Source organism: Akebia trifoliata, chromosome 11 (assembly GCF_017979445.1).
Source record: "Akebia trifoliata isolate Shusen 1 chromosome 11, ASM1797944v1, whole genome shotgun sequence".
NCBI classification, from domain to species: Eukaryota; Viridiplantae; Streptophyta; class Magnoliopsida; order Ranunculales; family Lardizabalaceae; genus Akebia; species Akebia trifoliata.
This window is the reverse complement of record NC_141385.1, coordinates 33,543,180-33,563,115: the sequence shown is the minus strand read 5'-3', so window position 1 is coordinate 33,563,115 and position 19,936 is coordinate 33,543,180. Positions and strand designations below refer to the sequence as shown.

Genomic DNA, 19,936 nt, shown 5'->3' with positions numbered 1-19,936 from the left:
TATCACACTAGAGATCACCTCTTTCAACCTTGAAACTAAGACTTTTGAAATGATTTTGTAAGTGGAGTTCACCAAACTAACAGGCCTAAAATCTGCAAGGTTCTCCACCCCATCCTTCTTCGGGATCAAGACCACAAGACTTGTTTAATCCATAGTCCAAGAAGATTTTTTCTTGAAGTTCCCTTATCACTTTTTAGCAAGCCATCCCCAATTATGTCCCAACAACATTTGAAGAAACCCAAACAAGAAACCATTCGGCCTAGGGAATTTTTCACCATTGAAATCCTTCACCACCTTCCATACCTTTGCACACTCTCAATCGGTCTCTCTAACCACTCCTGTTGATCCTAAGTAATTGTGTCAAACTCTAGCAGCTCTGGGAGGGGGCGTGATTGATGGTCTTCCTCATATAGTTTTCTATAGAAATCGACAATTCCTTCTCTAATGCTTTCCCCCCTTGAAGGTTGTCACATTGATGACCACCCTTCTTATATTATTGACTCTTCTCCAAGCTTTGGCCCTTTGTGGAAGAACTTGGTGGTGTTGTCCCTTTTTTTAAGCCACTTCTCCTTTGCTTCCTGTTTCCAGCAAACCTCTTCAAGCAGCGAATTTTTTTGAAGTTCTACTTTGAGATTGGTCCTTTGCACCTTCTCTTCTACTGATAAACTGAACCCTTCTTTCTGGTCTAAGATATTAATTTCCTCGAGGATTACCTACCTTCTTCTTCAGATCAACTCTCCCAAAAACCTCCAAGTTCCAAACTTTTAACTTCTCTTTGAGGGTTTTGAGCTTCCTTTTGAACACTGATTTAGGGTCACCAGTGAAGTTGAATTCTTTCCACCAGTCGTTAACCCTTTGCTCGAAGTCTTCATGTTGTAACCACATGTTCTCAAACTTAAAAGGTCTAGGTTTGTTGAACTGAAAATTGACCTCTAGGATAATAGGAGTGTGATCGGAAGCGGGGTTTGGAGTAGAGAATTGGGAGGTGACCCCAAAATGGTCCTCCCATTCTCCCGAGATGAGGAATCCGTCCAACCTTGACATTCTTGAGACTTGATTATTTGACCAAGTGAACGCTTTTCCCTCTGAAGGTAGATGTCAAAACTTAAAAATACAACCTGAATCCCCATGATTTCCAAGTTGAATCTATACGCATGATATATAACCCACATAATGATAATCGTAGATAAGACACAAAATTCTAACAATGATAATTAAATAACAAAATTTATGTTATATCTTTATTGATTTTGGAAGCCAGAGGATTTCTCATTTTAAATACGTAGGCCATAATTTTTAAGGTCAAATTTCATTCTTTTTCTACTTTTTAGAAGTCTTCTCATATTTTTTTGTCCAAATGTTAGATTTTTGCTACAGTGGTTTTCAGATGCGACGTGCTGTTGCTTCTTGGGCCTATAGGCCTAGAATTTTTGCTGGTATGTTGGATGTTTGATGCTACCTATTTTTATTTTTTATTTTATTTTTATCGTTTTCAACTATTTAATTTGGAGTTCACTTTCGATCCTAACTTTATGATTTTGGCAATCCTTTCTTTCTTGCCATTCATAGGAAAACTATGTACAAAATGTTGAAGCAGGATTTTCACAAGCTTACGCAGTTAAATGTGGTTACTTTAAATATGTGATTCGATAAGTCTTGTACTATCTTTTGTACCTGCTCGAGAGTACACTATTATTGGTCATGATCTGCACTAGTATTCTACAATCTTCACCAGTATCGCCTTTTATATCTTGCATCAACTTGAACATATAATGTACATATTGTATAATAGTTAATGCGACTATGGGAAAAAAAAAAAAAAAATTCATCATGGTACATGATGTGAGACTTGGTTGGCCCTGTCTAGCTATCACACATAACGATCATATGCCATGTCTTCCACTTTTTCTTGAAGCCTTCGATGTGCTTTAGTTTGATGGCCTGTGCATTCAATAGTGGTCTTGATATCTCGTATTAGGTTGTTGAGTTGAGTGTATATTTTCCTCCACTCTCGAGTGTGGCATACCCCAATTAAGCCCTGTGACCCTCTAATATTCATAGTTCTCCCTTTCTCCATAAGATTGGTCTTTTGGAGTAGTTGGTAAGTTAACATGGTATCAGTGCGCTAGGTTCATATAGGTCACGGGTTCAAATCTTTCCACTCTTATGGGCAAGGGGGAGTGTTGAGTGTATATTTTTCTCCACTCTCTGGTATGTCATACCCCAGTTAAGTTGTGACCTTATATGCATAATTCTCCCCTTCTCCATAAGATCGGTCTTTTGGAGTAGTTGGTTGGTTAACATGTTGGAGGTACAACACCACCTTTCTTTAGAGATGTATTCAACTTTGTGCTATAAATGGTGATGCTTTGGCGTTGGCAAGTTGAGATGGGAGAATTATGCAATTGATATCGCTAAATTTTTCTTAACCTCTGCTCCAAACCAAACATCATTTCCTTAGAATCTCCATCTTTGTACATGTACGAATAAATATCATTGATGCCTTGACCCTCACTCCGTGCCTTGGGTATAATTTTTTGTGCTTACTTAGAAAACTTTTCGAAGGAATCCCTAACACCAAATGTTCTTCTCTAGATCCACTGCAAGCCTCATGCAGTTGATCTCCGAGTAAAAATCTAGGTCCCTCTTATCCATCAGCTAAAGACTTACGCATTGTCATTGTCAGCTGATTTTCATGTACAAAGCTCTCCCATCCCTTGTCTCCTTTGGGTCATATATTGCTGCTTGGAAGTTCTCTTCTTCAATGTCTCATTGACTATTGTTGGCCTTATTTGAATCCTCCTTTCTTATTTGTATCCTTCTAAGTACTTCATAATACAAGCAGTCTTTGTAGGAGACTTCTAATATGTTTAAACATCATTGCATCCACTTGCATGATATTTTTTGGTCTAATCACCAAACGGCCCTTAGTAGTAACTTGCAATGCTTACACCTCCGTCACAAGAGCAGTTCCATATCTTGTTCTCTATGTTCTCATCAAATGACACAAGCACTCTCTGTATGAGACTTCAGATATGTTTAATCATCATTATATCCACTTGCAAGATATTTTTTGGTCTAATATCCTAGTGCCGCTTAAGTAGTAACCAGCAATGCTTACAACTCCGTCACAAGAGGACTTCCACAACTTGTTTTTTGTGTTTCCATCAAATGTCACAAGCATGCGACATGTACTAACTAGATAACCCTTATTTGGGGTGATGTGTTGTCTACCCCGGCCGGTGTTTGGGGGTGTTTCAGTTTTGGCATCAATGGGGTTACTTTTTAGATTCCAAATTTTTTTTTGGGAACGCAATCTTGTGGGGGATTTGGTTGGAGCATAATACTAGGGTGTTCAAAGGTAGGTGTAATTCTTTAGAGGAAGTAAAGTTGTCAGTGTTGGGCCTATTGTTATTTTGGTATAAGGGAGTTCAAGGGAATCTTCTGTGGGGATTTTTTTTTTTGTATTAGCTCGGAGTAATTTCTGTGGGGTTCCCTTTTGTATCTCATGTATTGTTTCTTTTACTTGGTCATCTCGGCCGCACTTAATGAATGGATTTTACTTATCAAAAAAGAAAACTAGATAACCCTAATGGAAAATTTTAATACACATCTATGGTCTAAAGCTTTGTACCATTTTGGAATGTTTCGGAACATTTTCGAGTGTCTCATAATGTTTTGATCGAGCCATCCCGATTTTTTCTCCTGACCTATAGCTAAACCTGTCAATAAATATAGCACCACAATAACCTTTACATAAACTTTGAATATAGTATGCAGAAGAATAACTTATAATGCCCATTTTATTTGTCTTGTGCATTTCTTGTGCACACGTTTTGGACTAACTGCCATGTCTTTTTTGGCCACTTGGTACAGTCATTTGGGTCCACTATCCATGAAGTTTGACTCTCATTCTTTGGTTATTTTGCAAAAAAAAATAATAATCCTAATTGGTAATGTGAAATCCTTAGAAAATAATAATAATATCATTAATAAAATTAAAATTTAGTGTTGGACCAAGGGATAGCCCATAAGAGTATATAAAAAAAAAAATCAATCAAGTTTTAAATGTCAAAATCAAGGGTATTTTTGGGCTTATGTTTTGCAATTAATTGTTGGTGGCATGAGTGTAAATAATAAGGGTTTTTTTTTCTGTAATTAGTTAAGTTTAAGATTAGGGGGTAGAAAAAAATTTGAGAAATTGTTGGAGGGGATACACCTACGTCGAAGAAATTTTATGGGAGATCAAAAGATCTCTCAAAACAAGCAAATCATGGAAGGGAGAGTTGGCATGCTTGGAAAAAATTTTGGCGGAGAAGTTTAACTTGATTAAAAAACTTCCTACTTAAAGTAAGCCCTTGGATAAAAAAATCTAGCGTTTACAATTTGAGAGAAAAATAAAAACATCTTTGTACGTTTCAACAAGAGAAATAGAGGATATAAATGCTTGGAGAAGAAGTCTTGGTCAATTCGAATAGTTACGAATTATATCAACAACAAAAATTCGTTAAAGATTCTTGTCCTCGTTTTGAGTTAAAAAGAGGGTTTTCAAAATCTTTTTTTTTTTTTCTCAAAGAACTTTAACTAGACTTGGAACTCTAATTTAGGAGAGAAGAACTTTGAAAATTCCAATGAATTAGACTCCATCCCTAGCAAGTTCGATCGGAGAACCAGGTAATCTTTTCTTTTATTCAAGACTCGATTTGGATGGATTGATTTAGGTCAAATCGATTCACGCCAAATTTTTATGGTTTTATGATTTTTCCTTTTTCTTGATGTAATAGCTTGATTAAAGATCAATACATGAAGATCAATTGTTGATTGCAATTGTTCTCAAGTCGGTTTTTGGTTTTTCCAAGATAAAAGATTTTCAGGACTTTCCAACAATATATGGATTGCCACAAACATACTAGTAACGAAACTCTGGCGTATTTTACAAGTCAGCACTCTTGTTCTGCCTCAAAAAACAAGAACCAGCAAAACAGTTGTGCATTGCAAGACTATTTTTTCACAAAAAATACTTTTATGATATTTTTTGTATAAAGTGGATTTCCTAGGTTTTCCGACGATATATGAATTGTCGAAAATGGATAAGTAACATGTTCTTGGCAAATATTTACAAGTTAGCCCTATTGATTTGTCTCAACTGTCGTGAAAAAATATATATATTCTTCAAGAGAGTTGGGGTTTTTCTAATCTGATTTATACAAAATAAAGTCTAATGCTTTATCGTGTAGAATAAGAAATTAAAGCAACTAGATAGTGAAATGAAAAAAAAACATTAAATAATTAAAATTAACCTACAATAATAAATATGAAGTAGGGACAACCAAAAACAAAAATCGATTTTTCGAGGATTTTAATTCAAAACAGAAACCAACTTGAGAACAACTACAATTAACGATTAATCTTTAATTAAGCTATTTCATTAAGAAAAAGTAAAAACCATAAAGCCCTAGACATGTGGTGTGGATCGATTTGACCTAAATCAATCCATCCAAATTGATTCTTGAGTAAAATAAAAGATGACCTAGTTCTCCAATCGAACTTGTTGCGGGTGGAGCCTAATTCATTGAAAATTTTCACAATTCTTCTCTCACTAAAATTTGAGTTCCAACTCTAATTATAGTTCTCCGAGAAAAAAAAATATAGATTTGGAAATCTATTTTTAACTCAAAACACGGATAGAAATCTTTAACGAATTTCTTTTGTTGAAATAATCTATAACTATTTGAATTGACCGAGACTTCTTCTCTAAGCACATCTATGTTATCTCTTCTCTTGTTGATACGTGCAAAGAGGTTTTCATTTTCCTCTCAAATTTTAAACCCTAATTTTTTTTTATCCAAAGGCTAACTTTAAGTGGGTGGTCTTTTAATCAAGTTAAACTTCTCCCCCAAAATTCTCCCACGCATGTCAACTCTCTCTTCCACGATTTACTTGTTTGGGGTGAACTTTTGATTTCCCTTAAAATTTCTCCCACACTTATATGTAAGTGCATCTCTTCCAAGAATTTCTCAAATTTTTTTCCTAGCCCTTAACCTTAGACTTAACTAATTAAGTCTCAAATTTCTCCCACACTCATGCCACCAACAATTAGGGTGGGAGACTAAGTATGTCTTCGTGGGCTTGGAGAAAAACCCTGTGCATATTCATAAAGCCCCATGATGGAAACAAATGCTCTATTTGAATGGTTAGAAATCATTTTTCAAGTTATTTTGGTTGTGTAGCTTAGCCATTGAGAGCTCACATTTTTTGGCTATTACCATTGTTTCTTAAGATTAGTTATGCAAGGAAAGGAGTCCTCTTATTTGGAAATCTTAATTAACATACTGGGGTTGCTAATTTTTGGTGCAAATCGTTCTTTGAGTTTAAGGATGTTTTTTTTTTTTTTTTGGTTCGAAGATTTTTTGTTTAGGTGGGAGTTCTAATGCTCTTCCTATTCCTTTTTTTCTTCTCTTTTGTAAGGTTGGTCACCTTGACTACCTCTGTACATTCTTCTCTTTTCTTTAGAATAAAATTATACTTAGAAAAAAAATTGCAGCTCTAACTTGCATAGGTTGACTAAAGGGTCATCCAAACATAGCTAGCAATTCGGCATACGGAAATAAATTAGTATGGGAATAAATCGAGCATGATTTGGAATTGGGATTCAATGGTTTAAAATAAAAAAAATTATACCCAAAAAATGGAGAATGGGAAAAATTCGGTATCGAAATAGTTTGAGTATGATTGTGATTTTACAGTTTTAAAATAGTTTGAGTATGATTGCATTTTTACAGTTTCAAAATCTTTTAAAAATTCAGATTTATATTTAATAGTTTGAGTATGATTGCGATTTTACAGTTTTAAAATCTTTTAAAAATTCAGATTTATATATAATAGTGGTTATAGTATGTGAATGTAGTAGTAATCGATACGTTCTTCATTTAATCAACTATTTTGGATATTAAGCTATGTGTAGCTAATGTGATATTATTATTCTCATTTTTATCCAGAATTTTATTTTTTTGCAATCTCAAAGACTTGTGCCAATGTCAACTACTGATTTTAATTTTCATGTTCATATAATTGTTTATTGTAGTTTGATGATCCGTGGATATGTTTTCATACATAATTTTTCATTTCCTGTAGTTTGAATGAAAATTTCGTAAATATTTTCATTAGCTTTAACATTTCCATTATTTGCGTGAAAATCGTATTAGTTTCTACACTAATCCAAATATTTCTATTTCCATTTCTTGGCTGATAGAATCCCGAAATAAACTCAAAACAGAAATTTAATTCCTTGCATGAACCTTACACATGGTTAAAATCCTTATTTCACTTTGATCCACTTTACTGATTGATGTGACAATATTTCTACAAAAAATTGTAGTTTGTAGGTCGTTTTTTATTTTCATGCTGGTTCCTTTGGAAATGACAATATGTTCTTTTTTTTGGATAGGCAAAGAAATTTTATTAAAAGAAAAAACATAGAATGTACAAGGTGCTCGAGATGCACCACCGAGGAAAAAGTAAAGAAATAAACTAAACAACTTCCAGATTACAAACATGATCCCACCTAACAAGAAGATCTTCAAAAAGACCCCCTGAAAACATTAAAGACCTTCCCCCCAAAAAACACAAAAGATAAGATTAGATCTTGTAAAGTGAGTTCTTTTGATGCAAGATGATGAGTGGAGATAAGAAAAATATGGAAAAAGAGGGGTTTAGGGAATTTGGTTTAGGATTTTGGGTAAGGATTAAGGATTTGAGATTGGGTTTACGATTTGGGTTAGGGCAGGTAAACCAAAAATGTGAAAATGAAAATTTCATTTCAATTATTGTAGGATAGCGAAAAGGGTTAAAGGTTTAAGGGTAAGGAAAGGATTAAGGGTAAAAGATTTGAAAAAGAGATTAATGAAATAAAGGTTAAAGAAAATGGGGAAATGATTAAGAGTAGAGGTTTGTAGGTTTCAAGAATCAAGAATCAAGAAAATCAAGAATAAGGAACTAAAAGAAAAAGAAAAATAAAGATTAGAAGAAAAGAATATTATATTGGACTCATTCCAAAATGACCTCACACCACACCCATTGTTGGAAAGATCAAGCTCAAGCTTTCTTTTATTCATCATATTCTTCTTCATTGGAGAAAATTACAGCAATAAACAAGTTTTTATAATGTTTTCCGAATCTAATCTCAACCATCCAACTAATATGATGAGATCCAATGGTTGAAAATAAAACTTACGACAAATTTAATAAAACAAAAGCAAAAATACCATCTATGTCCCAATCCCTTAATTTTATTTTCCTTGAATTTTCAATATAAAGTTACCGAAGTGTCCTTAAACACCTATACTAATATCATAGGCTAATAAAACATCAAAATAAGCTCAAAAACATAAAATTAAAGTCCTAAAATAGAAAATTAAATAAAAACTAAAATCTACTCTTCAATATTTGATGTCCCCATCATCTTTGTCTTCAAAAATGCATTTGTTTCGTTTTTTGCATAGTCCCCAACAAATAGCGAAAGTTGTGATGCTCCATAAGATGCTCTTTGCTTCACTAAAGGTAATGCCCTAATACAACAAAGACTGAAACAACGAGCAAATCGAATTTGGAAAACAGCCCACTAAACTAAACAAGCCCAGGAAATGCTCCCAAATCTGTCTCGCTACATGGCAATGCAACAACACATGATTAGTCGATTCTCTGTCTTATTTGCACAAGCAACAGAGACTTGGAATTACAAACCCTCTTTTACGAAGTTGATCTAAGCCTTCCCAATGCCGCTAGCCAAACAAAAGAGATTTTAGAAGGAACTTTGGGCCCCCAAATTGCTGTAGCATGGAAAGAATTTGTAGTAGGAGCGCATTGAATAGAGTAAAACGAGCGCACTAAGAAAATGCCATTTTTTACTTCTCGCCCAAATCCTTCTATCCTAGAAGTCACTCTCAAACACAAACTCATCCAAGCTCCTAAGCAAAGCTTCTAACTCTTCTCCTTCCCAATCATTGAAGCCTCTTCTAAACCCAAAATCCCAAGCTACATCACTTCCATCTCCTACTCTAAAGGAAGAAATCACCGCCCCTTTCTTTAATTATAACTCTTAAAAGGAAGGGAATTTTTTCAAAAGTGGAAATCCCCACCAACAGTCCTCCCAAAAGCGAACCCTATTCCCACTTCCAACCTTGAAACACACTCTTTTTCGAAAATTTGATGAACCCTTTAAGAATACCTCTCCAAAGCCCACACCCATAAGGACCCGTTGCTTCCCTGCTATCCTAGTCAAAATCTTGAATCCCAAACTTACTAGCAATAAAATTTCTCCATAATCCGTTTTCTTCTTCTTGAAACCTCTACAACCACTTCCCAAGAATAGCCAAATTCATCCACCCAAATCTCCTCAACCCCAATCCTCCTTTATTCTATGCCAAACACATACACATGGTTCAAAATCTCGGTTTGATTCATAATGTTCTGTACGAAAAATTTCAGTTTTTTGAAATTTTGAGACGAAATGTGATTGAAACCGAAAATATTAAAGTTTCAATGGTTTTTCTGAAAAAACAGAGAAGGAAAGGGGGAGAGAATAAGAAGGAAGGAAGAGAGAGAGAGAGGAACCTGGGTGAGGTCGCCGATTCACTGGAGTTACATTTAGAGCGTCGAATTCATTGTGAAATCCCCAGTCATCTTCATTTTCCCCAATCTGTTTTGAAAATAACGAAGGCTGCAACTACTGGGTTTTATTGAAGACATGTCCTTCACTTAAGTCTTCCATGGAAGATTGTGGTTATTCATATTTTGTAAATATTTTAGAAACCATGTGCTTTCAAACTAATGATATGCCCTTTGATCACAATCTTCTATGAAAGAATCTATTAAAAAGGTCAATTTAACATTTCGAATGTTTTGGGAAAGTTTTGGTATCGTTTCTTTTTTTTTTTTTTTCAAAAATCGAAACATTGAATCAAAACAAGATTTTCGGCCATGCTGATACTTTTCCAACTAACCAAATGCAATTTCCTCGCACCATGGAAATTTACAATATTTCAGTCTGATGGAAATGTAATTTTAGGATGGACAGGAATGTTCCCAAGAAAACTCAAAAGGTGAATTTTTAAGTTAGGAGATAGTATCGCAAGGGTTGGGTTGTTTAATAGGTGGGAATCCCTAGATTTAATTGGATTGTGGATACTCAATAGTCAATATAGATTTGCTTGCCTCATTTGATGCAGGAACAATTGAAGGATTCTGTTGTCCAAGTAATCTGGACAAAGATATGAACATATCATCCCCTATTGAACTGTGAATTGTATTCTAAGGATATAAATTATGATTTTAATAAAAATAAAATAATTTAACCTAGTTTTGACAAAAAATGCTTGTGTTGGAGCTGATGTATGCCCGTATGATGTTGGCATATTTTAATCTGAGTGATTTGCATCACGTTTACAATTTTTAGCTTCCATTTATTGTTTCTTTATGATTTATTTTTTTCTTCTTTCATCTATTAACATATAATCTTTTGCTTGATCAAGATAAATTCCCATCATTTTGAGAATTTTGTTATTCCATGACAGGTGAAATCAATATCGCCATGGAAAGCAATAAAATGTTGTATTGGCACTGCTCTATTATGCATAGGTTGGTAACTTATCAATTTGTAGTAGATGTAAATTTATTTTAAGGTTTGCATTTTTAGTTTGTTCATGATTTCAATTATTCAATTCATGCTACTAATAGCATACTGTTCAGTACAGGTTTAACAGTATCGGTTGATTCAGTCATGTGGCGAAGATTTGTGTGGCCTGAATTTGAAGTTTTATGGTTTAACTCTGTTCTGAATCGGAGTTCTGAGTGGGGTGTATCCTTTATATAGTATTATTTTTTCTCATATTGAGGTTAGGCATATGTCAACTAAGTGCCTAATTGATGTTTGAAATTTTGGGTAATTGATTATCCACATCCATTATCTTTCTATGTAATATATTAGATTCATGTTTTACCATATAAACATGGATTGTCGTAGTGAAAGCAGATATGAACACGCTATAATTAAATACATGACTTGAGATAGAAAATTGAATGGAGAACAGGTTTCGTTTGGCTGACCCCAATTTTTAGGGATAAGGCTTTGATAATGATGTTTTTCTTACGTGTGTGCATTTGTACATGAATGTTTGTGTTTTTTAATTTGTGTATGCATAATGTTACGATATATGTAAGAACATTGCACTTTTGGTATCTTTTCCATGTCAGACACATTTTGAGACCTTGACACATCCTAACAAATAAGGCTGGGTCATATGTGACCCTTAATTTTTATAATTTTCTAGTAGAAAGACTTCTGAAAAAAGGTTGGTGTATTCCATCCTTCATACAACTACAACAACAAAGCCTTATCACAATGGTTTGGGTCAGCTAAATGAATCATGTTCCTCCGTTCCACTCTATCTAGAGCTAGTATTTTGTTATTGAGAGTGAATTCATATTTGCTTTCACTGTCTCCATCCACGTTCTTGTGTCTTCTTCTCCTCTCTGCTGTAAGTGGTCTTCGTTGAACATGCCCAAACCAACTCAGCGGACTTTCTCTTAATTTATCTCCTATTGGAGCTACTCCTACGTTTTCCCAAATGAGTTCATTTTAAAATTTATCTTTCTTAGTCTTTCAACTCTGTCCTCCATTAATTTTATAAATTAAACAAAATGAACATTTACAATCTTGTCTCAAAGCAATGTTCATTCAAGAGAAAAATCGTGACATTCTTGATTGAAACATTCTGACACATTCTTGAAACATTCAATGTTTCGGAGTCAATGTTTCGTGTTGGTCTTAGGCCAAAACCAGAATGTTATGCCAAAACATTCCAGAGTGGATCGAAAATTTGGACTATGAGCAGTGGTTGTTTGGAATTTAGAAATATAATTTTATCTAGATATGGTATATAGAAATGTTTGTGTCTACTTTTCATATATTTCTTTATTAATTTTATTTAAAAAACAACTTCTAAGTTAAATATAACTAAATATTGTGTAATAACACGTGTATAGAGCAGTGTTGTCAAATGCGATCGCCTGTGTTATTTTCTATGAGTAAATCGCATATGCCATGACATATGCGATTTTGGGTTTCTGTTTCATCATGCCATGGCATGCAAAAGTATGTGATGGCATATTATTGCAATAGGCAATGATTTGACTATTGGAGCATTAAATGCAAGTTTGTTTTAATCTATCTTCTCCTACAATTACCTTATTTCCACCCCCTATTCATGCATTATTCTAAGCTATTTCTTTTATTCTTTCACTTGCATATATTCTCTTTAAATCTTATTTTTAGTTTATTTTTTCAAAATATTGAATTTATGCATTCTAACACAAGATCATAGTATCCAATGACTAAACTATTAAAGCAGAATCCACTTTAATTATCTAGAACTAGAACTAGAACTAGAACTAGAACTTGATAAAGCTTCTCGAGTTCTTTTATTCTTGTTAAAAAATGACTAAATGTAATTAATTTTATTCAATTTGAAAAATGAGTGCTATCCAAAATCCAAATATATTGTTATAGTTTTGTTTTTATTTTCTTATATTTTTCTGATTTTTTAAATATTTTCCCCCTTTTTTCTTATTTTTTACTGATTTTATTTATTTTTTTTAATAAAAAAATATTTTGTGCAATATGCGGCCGCATATGCGCACGGCATATGCTGGTCACATATGATATTTGATAACATTGGTACAGACGTGTGGGTGTTTGCGCTTCTTAAAGGCACAGTGTTAGGCACCCCATACCTGTGTTAGACATAACACATCTCTGTGACCTTTGTACATAGATTACGGTTTAGTTTTCAATGAGAGTATGCATGGAATGCATTTTATTGTCATGGGATTGCCAATATGCGTCTTGATATGCTTGTCTATGGTGGCTTTGTAATATTAGTATAAGTACATGTAGTTATATGCTTGAGCCATTTTTCAGAGTGCTTGTCTTTTCATTTTGTTTTTAATGTGTCCTTTTAGAAGAATGGTAATCTAGAATTGATTGTTTTCTACTAGGTTACCAGTATTTAATATTTCTCTTTTCTAGTTTACTGTGGCCATTAGGAATTCAATTGATTGTATCTTTTTCTTGAAATAAATACTGTGTGAAGTTGACAATCTTCTTGCCATCTTTGCATTTCTAAAAGATCTAACATTGTTATGGTTTACGATATTTTTATATCAATTGTAGTTTCGTAAAAAACTTTAACCTAATCCTCTTTTTGTCTTGTTTTTATATGGAATTCATTATATTTGTGATTCTCTTAATACTATTTCCTTAGACACATGCATTCCATTGGTATTTCTCTTCAGCTCTTCCCCGTTCATTGCTTGCAGCATATCCTCTCTTCATGGTGAGTTTACGTACTAAACAAAACATTCCTCATTGCAATGTTTCATGCATCAAATGTTTGCAGCATGGAGAAGTTGTGGATCTCCACTCATTTGAGAAAATAAGCTTGTTAGTCGAATTCCATCTTATTGAGTATATTAAGTGTTGGAAGATTAGCGTTAAGGAAAGGAGGAAACTAAAGAAGAGAAATGAGTAGGTCACTCCCAATAGGGTTCGGCCTCACTTTTATATTAAAAACACATGGTTGGTCGTGTGGACTTAAGTATTGGGCCTTCATGACCTTACATTAATGAAAATAAGACATGGGTTGTGTGTGCTTTAGTATTGGGTCCACACGACATTAAATAAGAATTCTAACAACCCCCTCAAGCCAGAGCATACAAATCTGACATGCCCAGCTTGGTATAGAAAGTAAGAAAGGAACTTTTAAATAATGATTATATGAGAACATCTCTCAATTGATTTTCTAACTTGATATAGGGAGTAGATATCTTTTTAGCCATCACTATATCATGAATAAAGTGGCAATCAATCTTAATGTGCTTGGTTCTCTTGTTGAATACTAGATTACTAATTAAATAGCTAGTAGCTTGGTTATATCAATACATAAGCGTAGGAGTAGGACTTCAATTCCCATATCCTCGAGAAGACCCTAAACCCAAAGCATCTCACATGCAGTATGTGCTGTCGTTCTGTATTTTGCTTTAGCAATAGAACGATATACAACTTGTTATTTTTACTACACCAAGTCAACGAATTACTTCCTATGAAAGTACAATACTCAGAAGTAGATCTACGATTACTCGGGCTCCTCGCCCAATAGGCATTTGAGACGCCAGTAGTGGATATAAGAGGTGAAGATCTGTATAATTATCCTTTGCCTGGTAACAGATACCTCAGTATCCTAAACACAACATCCCAATGAGTTTGTCGTGGAGCATGCATAAATTGGCTAACTACTCCCACAACAAAGGAAATATCTGGGTTAATGACAGACAGGTAGATTAGTTTGTCAACTAACCTACGATAACGCCCTGCATCAGGATAAATCTCCCTTTGTTCAGCATCAAGCTTAGTAGTGAGATCAATAAGAGTATCAGTTAGTTTAGAACCCAAAGTACCAGCCTTAGATAACAAATCTAGAATATACTTCCTCTTAGACAAACTAATACATTTTTCAAAGCAAGCTACTTCAATACCCAAGAAGTAACGAAGAAGACCCTAGCCTTTATTGAAGCTGTTTGGCTAGATGAGTCCTCAAATCTGAGATACCACTAGGATCACTTCCAGTGATGATATCATCTACAAACTATCAACACAATAATTCCACCAAAAGAGTGCCTTAGAAACATTGAATGATCAAAAGTAGATCTAGCAAATCCATAAGTGAGAACAACTAAGCTCTAGGCGATTGTTTCAACCCATAGATTGCATTCTGTAGGCATTACACTAGTCCAATCCTACCAAAGGCAACATATCCAGGTGGTTGCTCCATATATACCTCTTCCTACAAGTTTTCATATAGAAAGGCATTTTTAATATCCAACCGCTACAAAGGCTAAGCATCACATTGCAATAGAAATAAGAACTCTAACAGAGTTCAGGTGAGGCATTGGACAAAAAGTCTCACTATAATCAACCTCATAAGTCTGTGTGTAACCCTTGACTACAAGGCAAGCCTGCAACCTCTTAACAAATCCATCAGGAAGATACTTGACTATATATACCCATCTACACCCCACAACCTGCTTCCCAAGTGGAAGTGGAAATAGATCTCAAGTATGATTATGATGAAGGGATACAACCTCCTCATCCATAGCTAGTTTCTACCTAGAGGAGGATAATGCTTGTGTATAGGAAGTATGAGTAGAGATAGCAAACAATGACAATGCAAACTGGTGAAATGAAGGTGACATCCAATGAAAAGACACAAAATTAGTAATCGGGTGCTTATTGCAAGATTTAATACATTTCCTTAAAGTAATAGGAAGATCACAAGAGGTAGAAGTAGATATTGGTGGATGTGGAGGAACCTCAAGTGAAGTTGATGGTGGATCTGGGACTGGCAGAGAAGATGAAGGTGCTCCGAAAGGAGTGTTGATATACTTGAAGCGTAGTGGGTGGGTCACTTGTAGGAAGAACTAGATGCATAGGAGAGGAGGAAACTATGGGAGATAGTCCCCCCTGACGAGAAGACACGATCAAGTCAAATGATGCACCAGCAGAAGAAAAATAAGATGTAGGCTCAAATAATGTCACGTCAACATTTACATAATAGCGTTGGGTGACAGGATAATAACACCTATACCTTTTGTGTACGAGAGTAACCTAGAAAGGCACATTTGATGGATCAAACACAATTGAAAACTCTAGGAGTAATAGCAAAATGAACTTGAGAATAAACTAAAAAGAAATGTGATAGACTATTTAAAATTGATGATGGCATGCGATTAATATGATGACAAGTTGTGAGGACAACATTACCCCAATTAGTTTTAGATACGTGCATCTGAAACATAATAGTGCGAGCAACATTAAGTAAATGACAATGGTTTTGCTCAACAACAATATTTTAGTGATAAGTATTAACACAATTGATCTATTGAATAATGTCATCATTTGAACAAAAAAATTGAATAGAATATTGCATGTATTCTAAGGCATTATCAAAACGAATACTTTTCACTAGTTTGTCAAATTGGATTAAAATTTCTTTATAAAAAATAAACAAAACATGAGTTAATTCAGTGTGATCTTTCCATAAGAAGAGTCATGTCATACGAGAATAATCATCCACAAACATCACAAAATAATGAAAACCAAATATATTGGAAATATTAGAATAGTTAGTTTTAGTTTGTCTAATATTAGTTTATTTCTATTCTTTTTCTGTAAGGACATATATGTCCATTCACTTATTATTGGTTATATATATATATACCAAGCTTTCATTATGAGACTTGACTTTTTCTCTTCTGAAATTTTTCTTGTATCAGAGCTAAAGGAAAACCTAACACCCTTCTTCGGCCCTCCCTCTCGTTTCTTCTCCTTCTCTCTTTTATCTTTAATCCCACTACACTTTAAACCTAATCACCTAACAACAACCTCATCCGGACTTTCTCCCCTTCAGGGGGCTTTTTTTTTCTTTTTTTTCTCTTAATCGCATGTTGCGATAGGGATTTTATTTGTTATTCACATGCTGCAATAGAAATTTGCACGGTGTTTACTGTCTTACAATTGGGTTTCTACATGTCATATGTATTTTTTGTTCAATTTTTCTGCCTTTAATAGGGTTCCTACCCTTGTTGTTGTCATATGAGAGTATCTCTGGGTTGTACGATACCTGCGACATACTTATAGTTCTGTGTGAAGACCTAAGACAACAATATAGTCTGATTGGATGACCTGCGATAGGCTTGTAGAGTTTTGTGAACCTGTGATAGCAGCAAAGTGCTGCCCTGGGATTTGCGTCTCAATCTGAAGGTGTGTGAAGACATGCAACAACAGCAAAGTGGTCGTTTGAACCCTGTGACAGCAACTGGGTTGAGTCTCTGTGATCTACGACACCACTGTGACCTACAATACCTAATCTAGGGTTGGTTTAACCCTACAACAGTAGCAAAGTGGTCGTTTGAACCCTACGACAGCAACTGGGTTGAACCCTTATGATCTACGAGTCCAAAGTAATCGGCAAAGAGGTCGTTTTAACTCTACGACCCCAACTCTAAGACCTGCGACAGTAAAAGAGTTCAAATCTATGGCCTACAACCAGATTTGTGACCTCTATCGACAGTTCTATGACCTGCGACACCTATTTTTGGGTTTAGTCTAACCCTGCGACAACAGTAAAGTTAAAATCTGTAACCTACGACTTGAGTTTTTACCTCCATTAACAGTTCTGTGACTTGCGACCTGATTTGTCACCTCCATCAACAGCAAGTGTTGTGTGGAATCTTTCGATAGCAAGCAATAGTGCTGTGTGGAACCCTTCAACAGCAAGGCGCAGTTTTTCGGATTTTTTTCCAACAGCAATCAGTTGTTTTTTCAGCAATCTCCCTTCAATCCAAAGTCTCTTCCTGTTCATAGTGTGCAATGACGACTCACGAGACTGAGGACACTACCACAACTCTTGAGGCTAATTTTTCAATCCAACGTATAACTAATGTCCCACTAGATGGTCGTAACTTTCAGTCTTGGTCCCGATCTGTGCGACTTTATTTGGGCAGTAGAGGAAAATCTGGTTGGCTGTCAGGCGTCATCCCTAAGCCACCCCTCACTGATCCCAAATTTGAACAATGGGAGATCGATAATTGTATCATTCTTGTATGGTTATTTAACTCCATGGAGCAACGCATCTACACTATCTTTATGTATCATGAGACTGTCTCTTCTTTGTGGTCAGCTCTTACTCAGACATATGCATACGCTCGTAATGACTCGAGGATTTATGAGCTTTACCGGGATATTGCTCAAGCTACTCAAGGAAATCAAAGTGTTGTAGATTATTTTGGATTCCTTCAGTCCCGTTGGGAGGAACTCTCGCATTATGAGTTTATGGCTGAGTTGTCTGCCGAGGCAGCCGGGTATGTGGTTGAGAGGATTGCTCGACATCATACATATCAATTCCTCATGGGTCTACGACCTGAATTTGAGGCACTGACACAAATCCTTAATACCACTTCTCTACCTTCCTTATTTGAGACATTTGCGACTATTGATAGCGATGAGCGTTGTCGCCGTGTAGTTCCCTCTCAGACTCAGTCTCCTATTATTATCTCTGCCCTAGATACAGATTAGATGGCCCTTGCAGGCAATTCGGGTTTCTTTAACTCCCGTACTTACGGTTCTGGGAATCGAGGCCGTGGAAGTCGTAGACGTGAAAAAGGAAGTAGTCTTATGTGTAGTCACTGTGGGAAGATTGGTCATGAGAAGGCATGTTGCTTTCAGCTCTATCCCCACCTGTTGAGATCTTCTGGGGGATAGTCCTGTGTTGCTATTGTGGAATCTACTTCCGTTGAACCTGTTTCCCTTGGAACTATTGATTTGCAACATCTCCAGACACAGATTACAGCTATTGTATAGGATTAGATCTAGACCCAGATTCCTTCATCCTCGACAGTTGCTTCTGTTACCACACTTCCAGGTACCTCTTCTGCATTTCATGTCACTCAATCTGGCTCTGCTCTTCTGACTTGGGTCATTGATTCTGGTGCCTCTAATTACATGATCAATGAGTCCAATCATTTTATTTCTTCTATTTTTCCTACTACTCATAAGGAGGTTCGCCTTGCTGATGGGTCTTACCCCTATTCACAATAATGGTACTATCTTCTTATCCCCTGATTTTCCTCTTGATTTTGTTTTTCAAGTTCCTCACCTCTCTTTTAATCTTATGTCTGTGAGTAATATTACCAAATCTTTAAATTGTTCTGTAACATATTTTCCTACTCACTGTGTCTTTTAGGACCTGACTTCGAGGAGGATTTTTGGTAAAGGGTATGAGAGGGATGGGTTGTGCTTATTTAGCGCTCCACTTACTACTGCTCCAGCTTCCGTCCTCCCACTCACTGGAAATCATACTTTTTCTTCCCAAACTTTAGATTTATGGCATTCTCGCTTAAGATATGCTAATTTTCAGCACCTATGTTCTTTATTTCCTACTTTAAAAACTTCTTGTAATAGACACAAATTTTAGTGTTTTGTGTGTGAGCTTTCTAAACACACACGTACCTCTTATATTCCTCTCATGCATAGAGTTAATGTTATTTTTTACTTAGTTCATTCTGATGTGTGGGGGCCTTCCCCTGTTACTATTTTTAATGGTCATAGATATTATGTTACATTTATTGATGAATATTCTCATTGTACTTGAGTTTATTGAATGCGTTCTCGCTCTGAGGTGCTCCCTATTTTTGTTAATTTCCTTAAAATGATTCAAACTCAATACAACATTACTGTCAAAACTCTTAGAACAGATAATGGAAGGGAATATATTTCTGATGGGATTCGGTCCCATCTCCATGAGCATGGTATGCTTCATCAGTTAATTTGTCCATACACTCCTGAACAAAATAGGGTGGCGGAATGTAAGAATCACCACCTCATGAACATTATCCGTTGCTTTCTGCGAGAGATGCATGTTCCCAAGTCATATAGGAATATGGCAGTTCTTACTGCTGTTTTCCTTCTAAATCGTGTTCCGAGCCGCACCTTAAGGGGACAGATGCTTCTTCATGTTCTTTAACCTGATAGCACTCTCTTCCCCCTTACACCAAGAGTCTTTGAGTATACCTGTTTTGTTCAAGATAATACTCTCCATCGCACCAAACTAGATGACAAAGCCATTTGTTGTGTTTTCTTGGGTTACTCACCTGTGTCAAAAGGGTAACGGTACTATAATCCACTCACTCATCGTATTATTCTTTCTTTGGATGTCATATTTTTTGAAAATGTTCCATATTTTAGTGTTTCATCTTCTTTGCATAACTCTTTTCTTTTGTAGGATCACTTTTCTATAGTGTTACCGTTTCTAGTTTTCTTTCCATC

At 35.4% G+C, this 19,936-nt stretch overlaps 1 protein-coding gene across 4 annotated transcripts in view; it reads left to right on the top strand.

The window, feature by feature from the left end:
- Positions 1 to 19,936, top strand: part of ALG12 (homolog of asparagine-linked glycosylation 12) — a 78,782-nt gene that overhangs the window by 39,420 nt on the left and 19,426 nt on the right. For 3 of the 4 annotated variants that reach the window (XM_086460282.1, XM_086460280.1, XM_086460284.1), the window contains 4 exons: positions 1,365 to 1,436; positions 10,572 to 10,635; positions 10,752 to 10,855; positions 13,320 to 13,391. In XM_086460282.1, coding sequence (XP_086316408.1) covers positions 1,365 to 1,436; positions 10,572 to 10,635; positions 10,752 to 10,855; positions 13,320 to 13,391 — 312 coding nt within the window. Of the gene's footprint in view, positions 1 to 1,364; positions 1,437 to 10,571; positions 10,636 to 10,746; positions 10,856 to 13,319; positions 13,392 to 19,936 lie in introns of all 4 variants that reach the window. The other variant, XM_086460283.1, reaches the window with a different exon arrangement.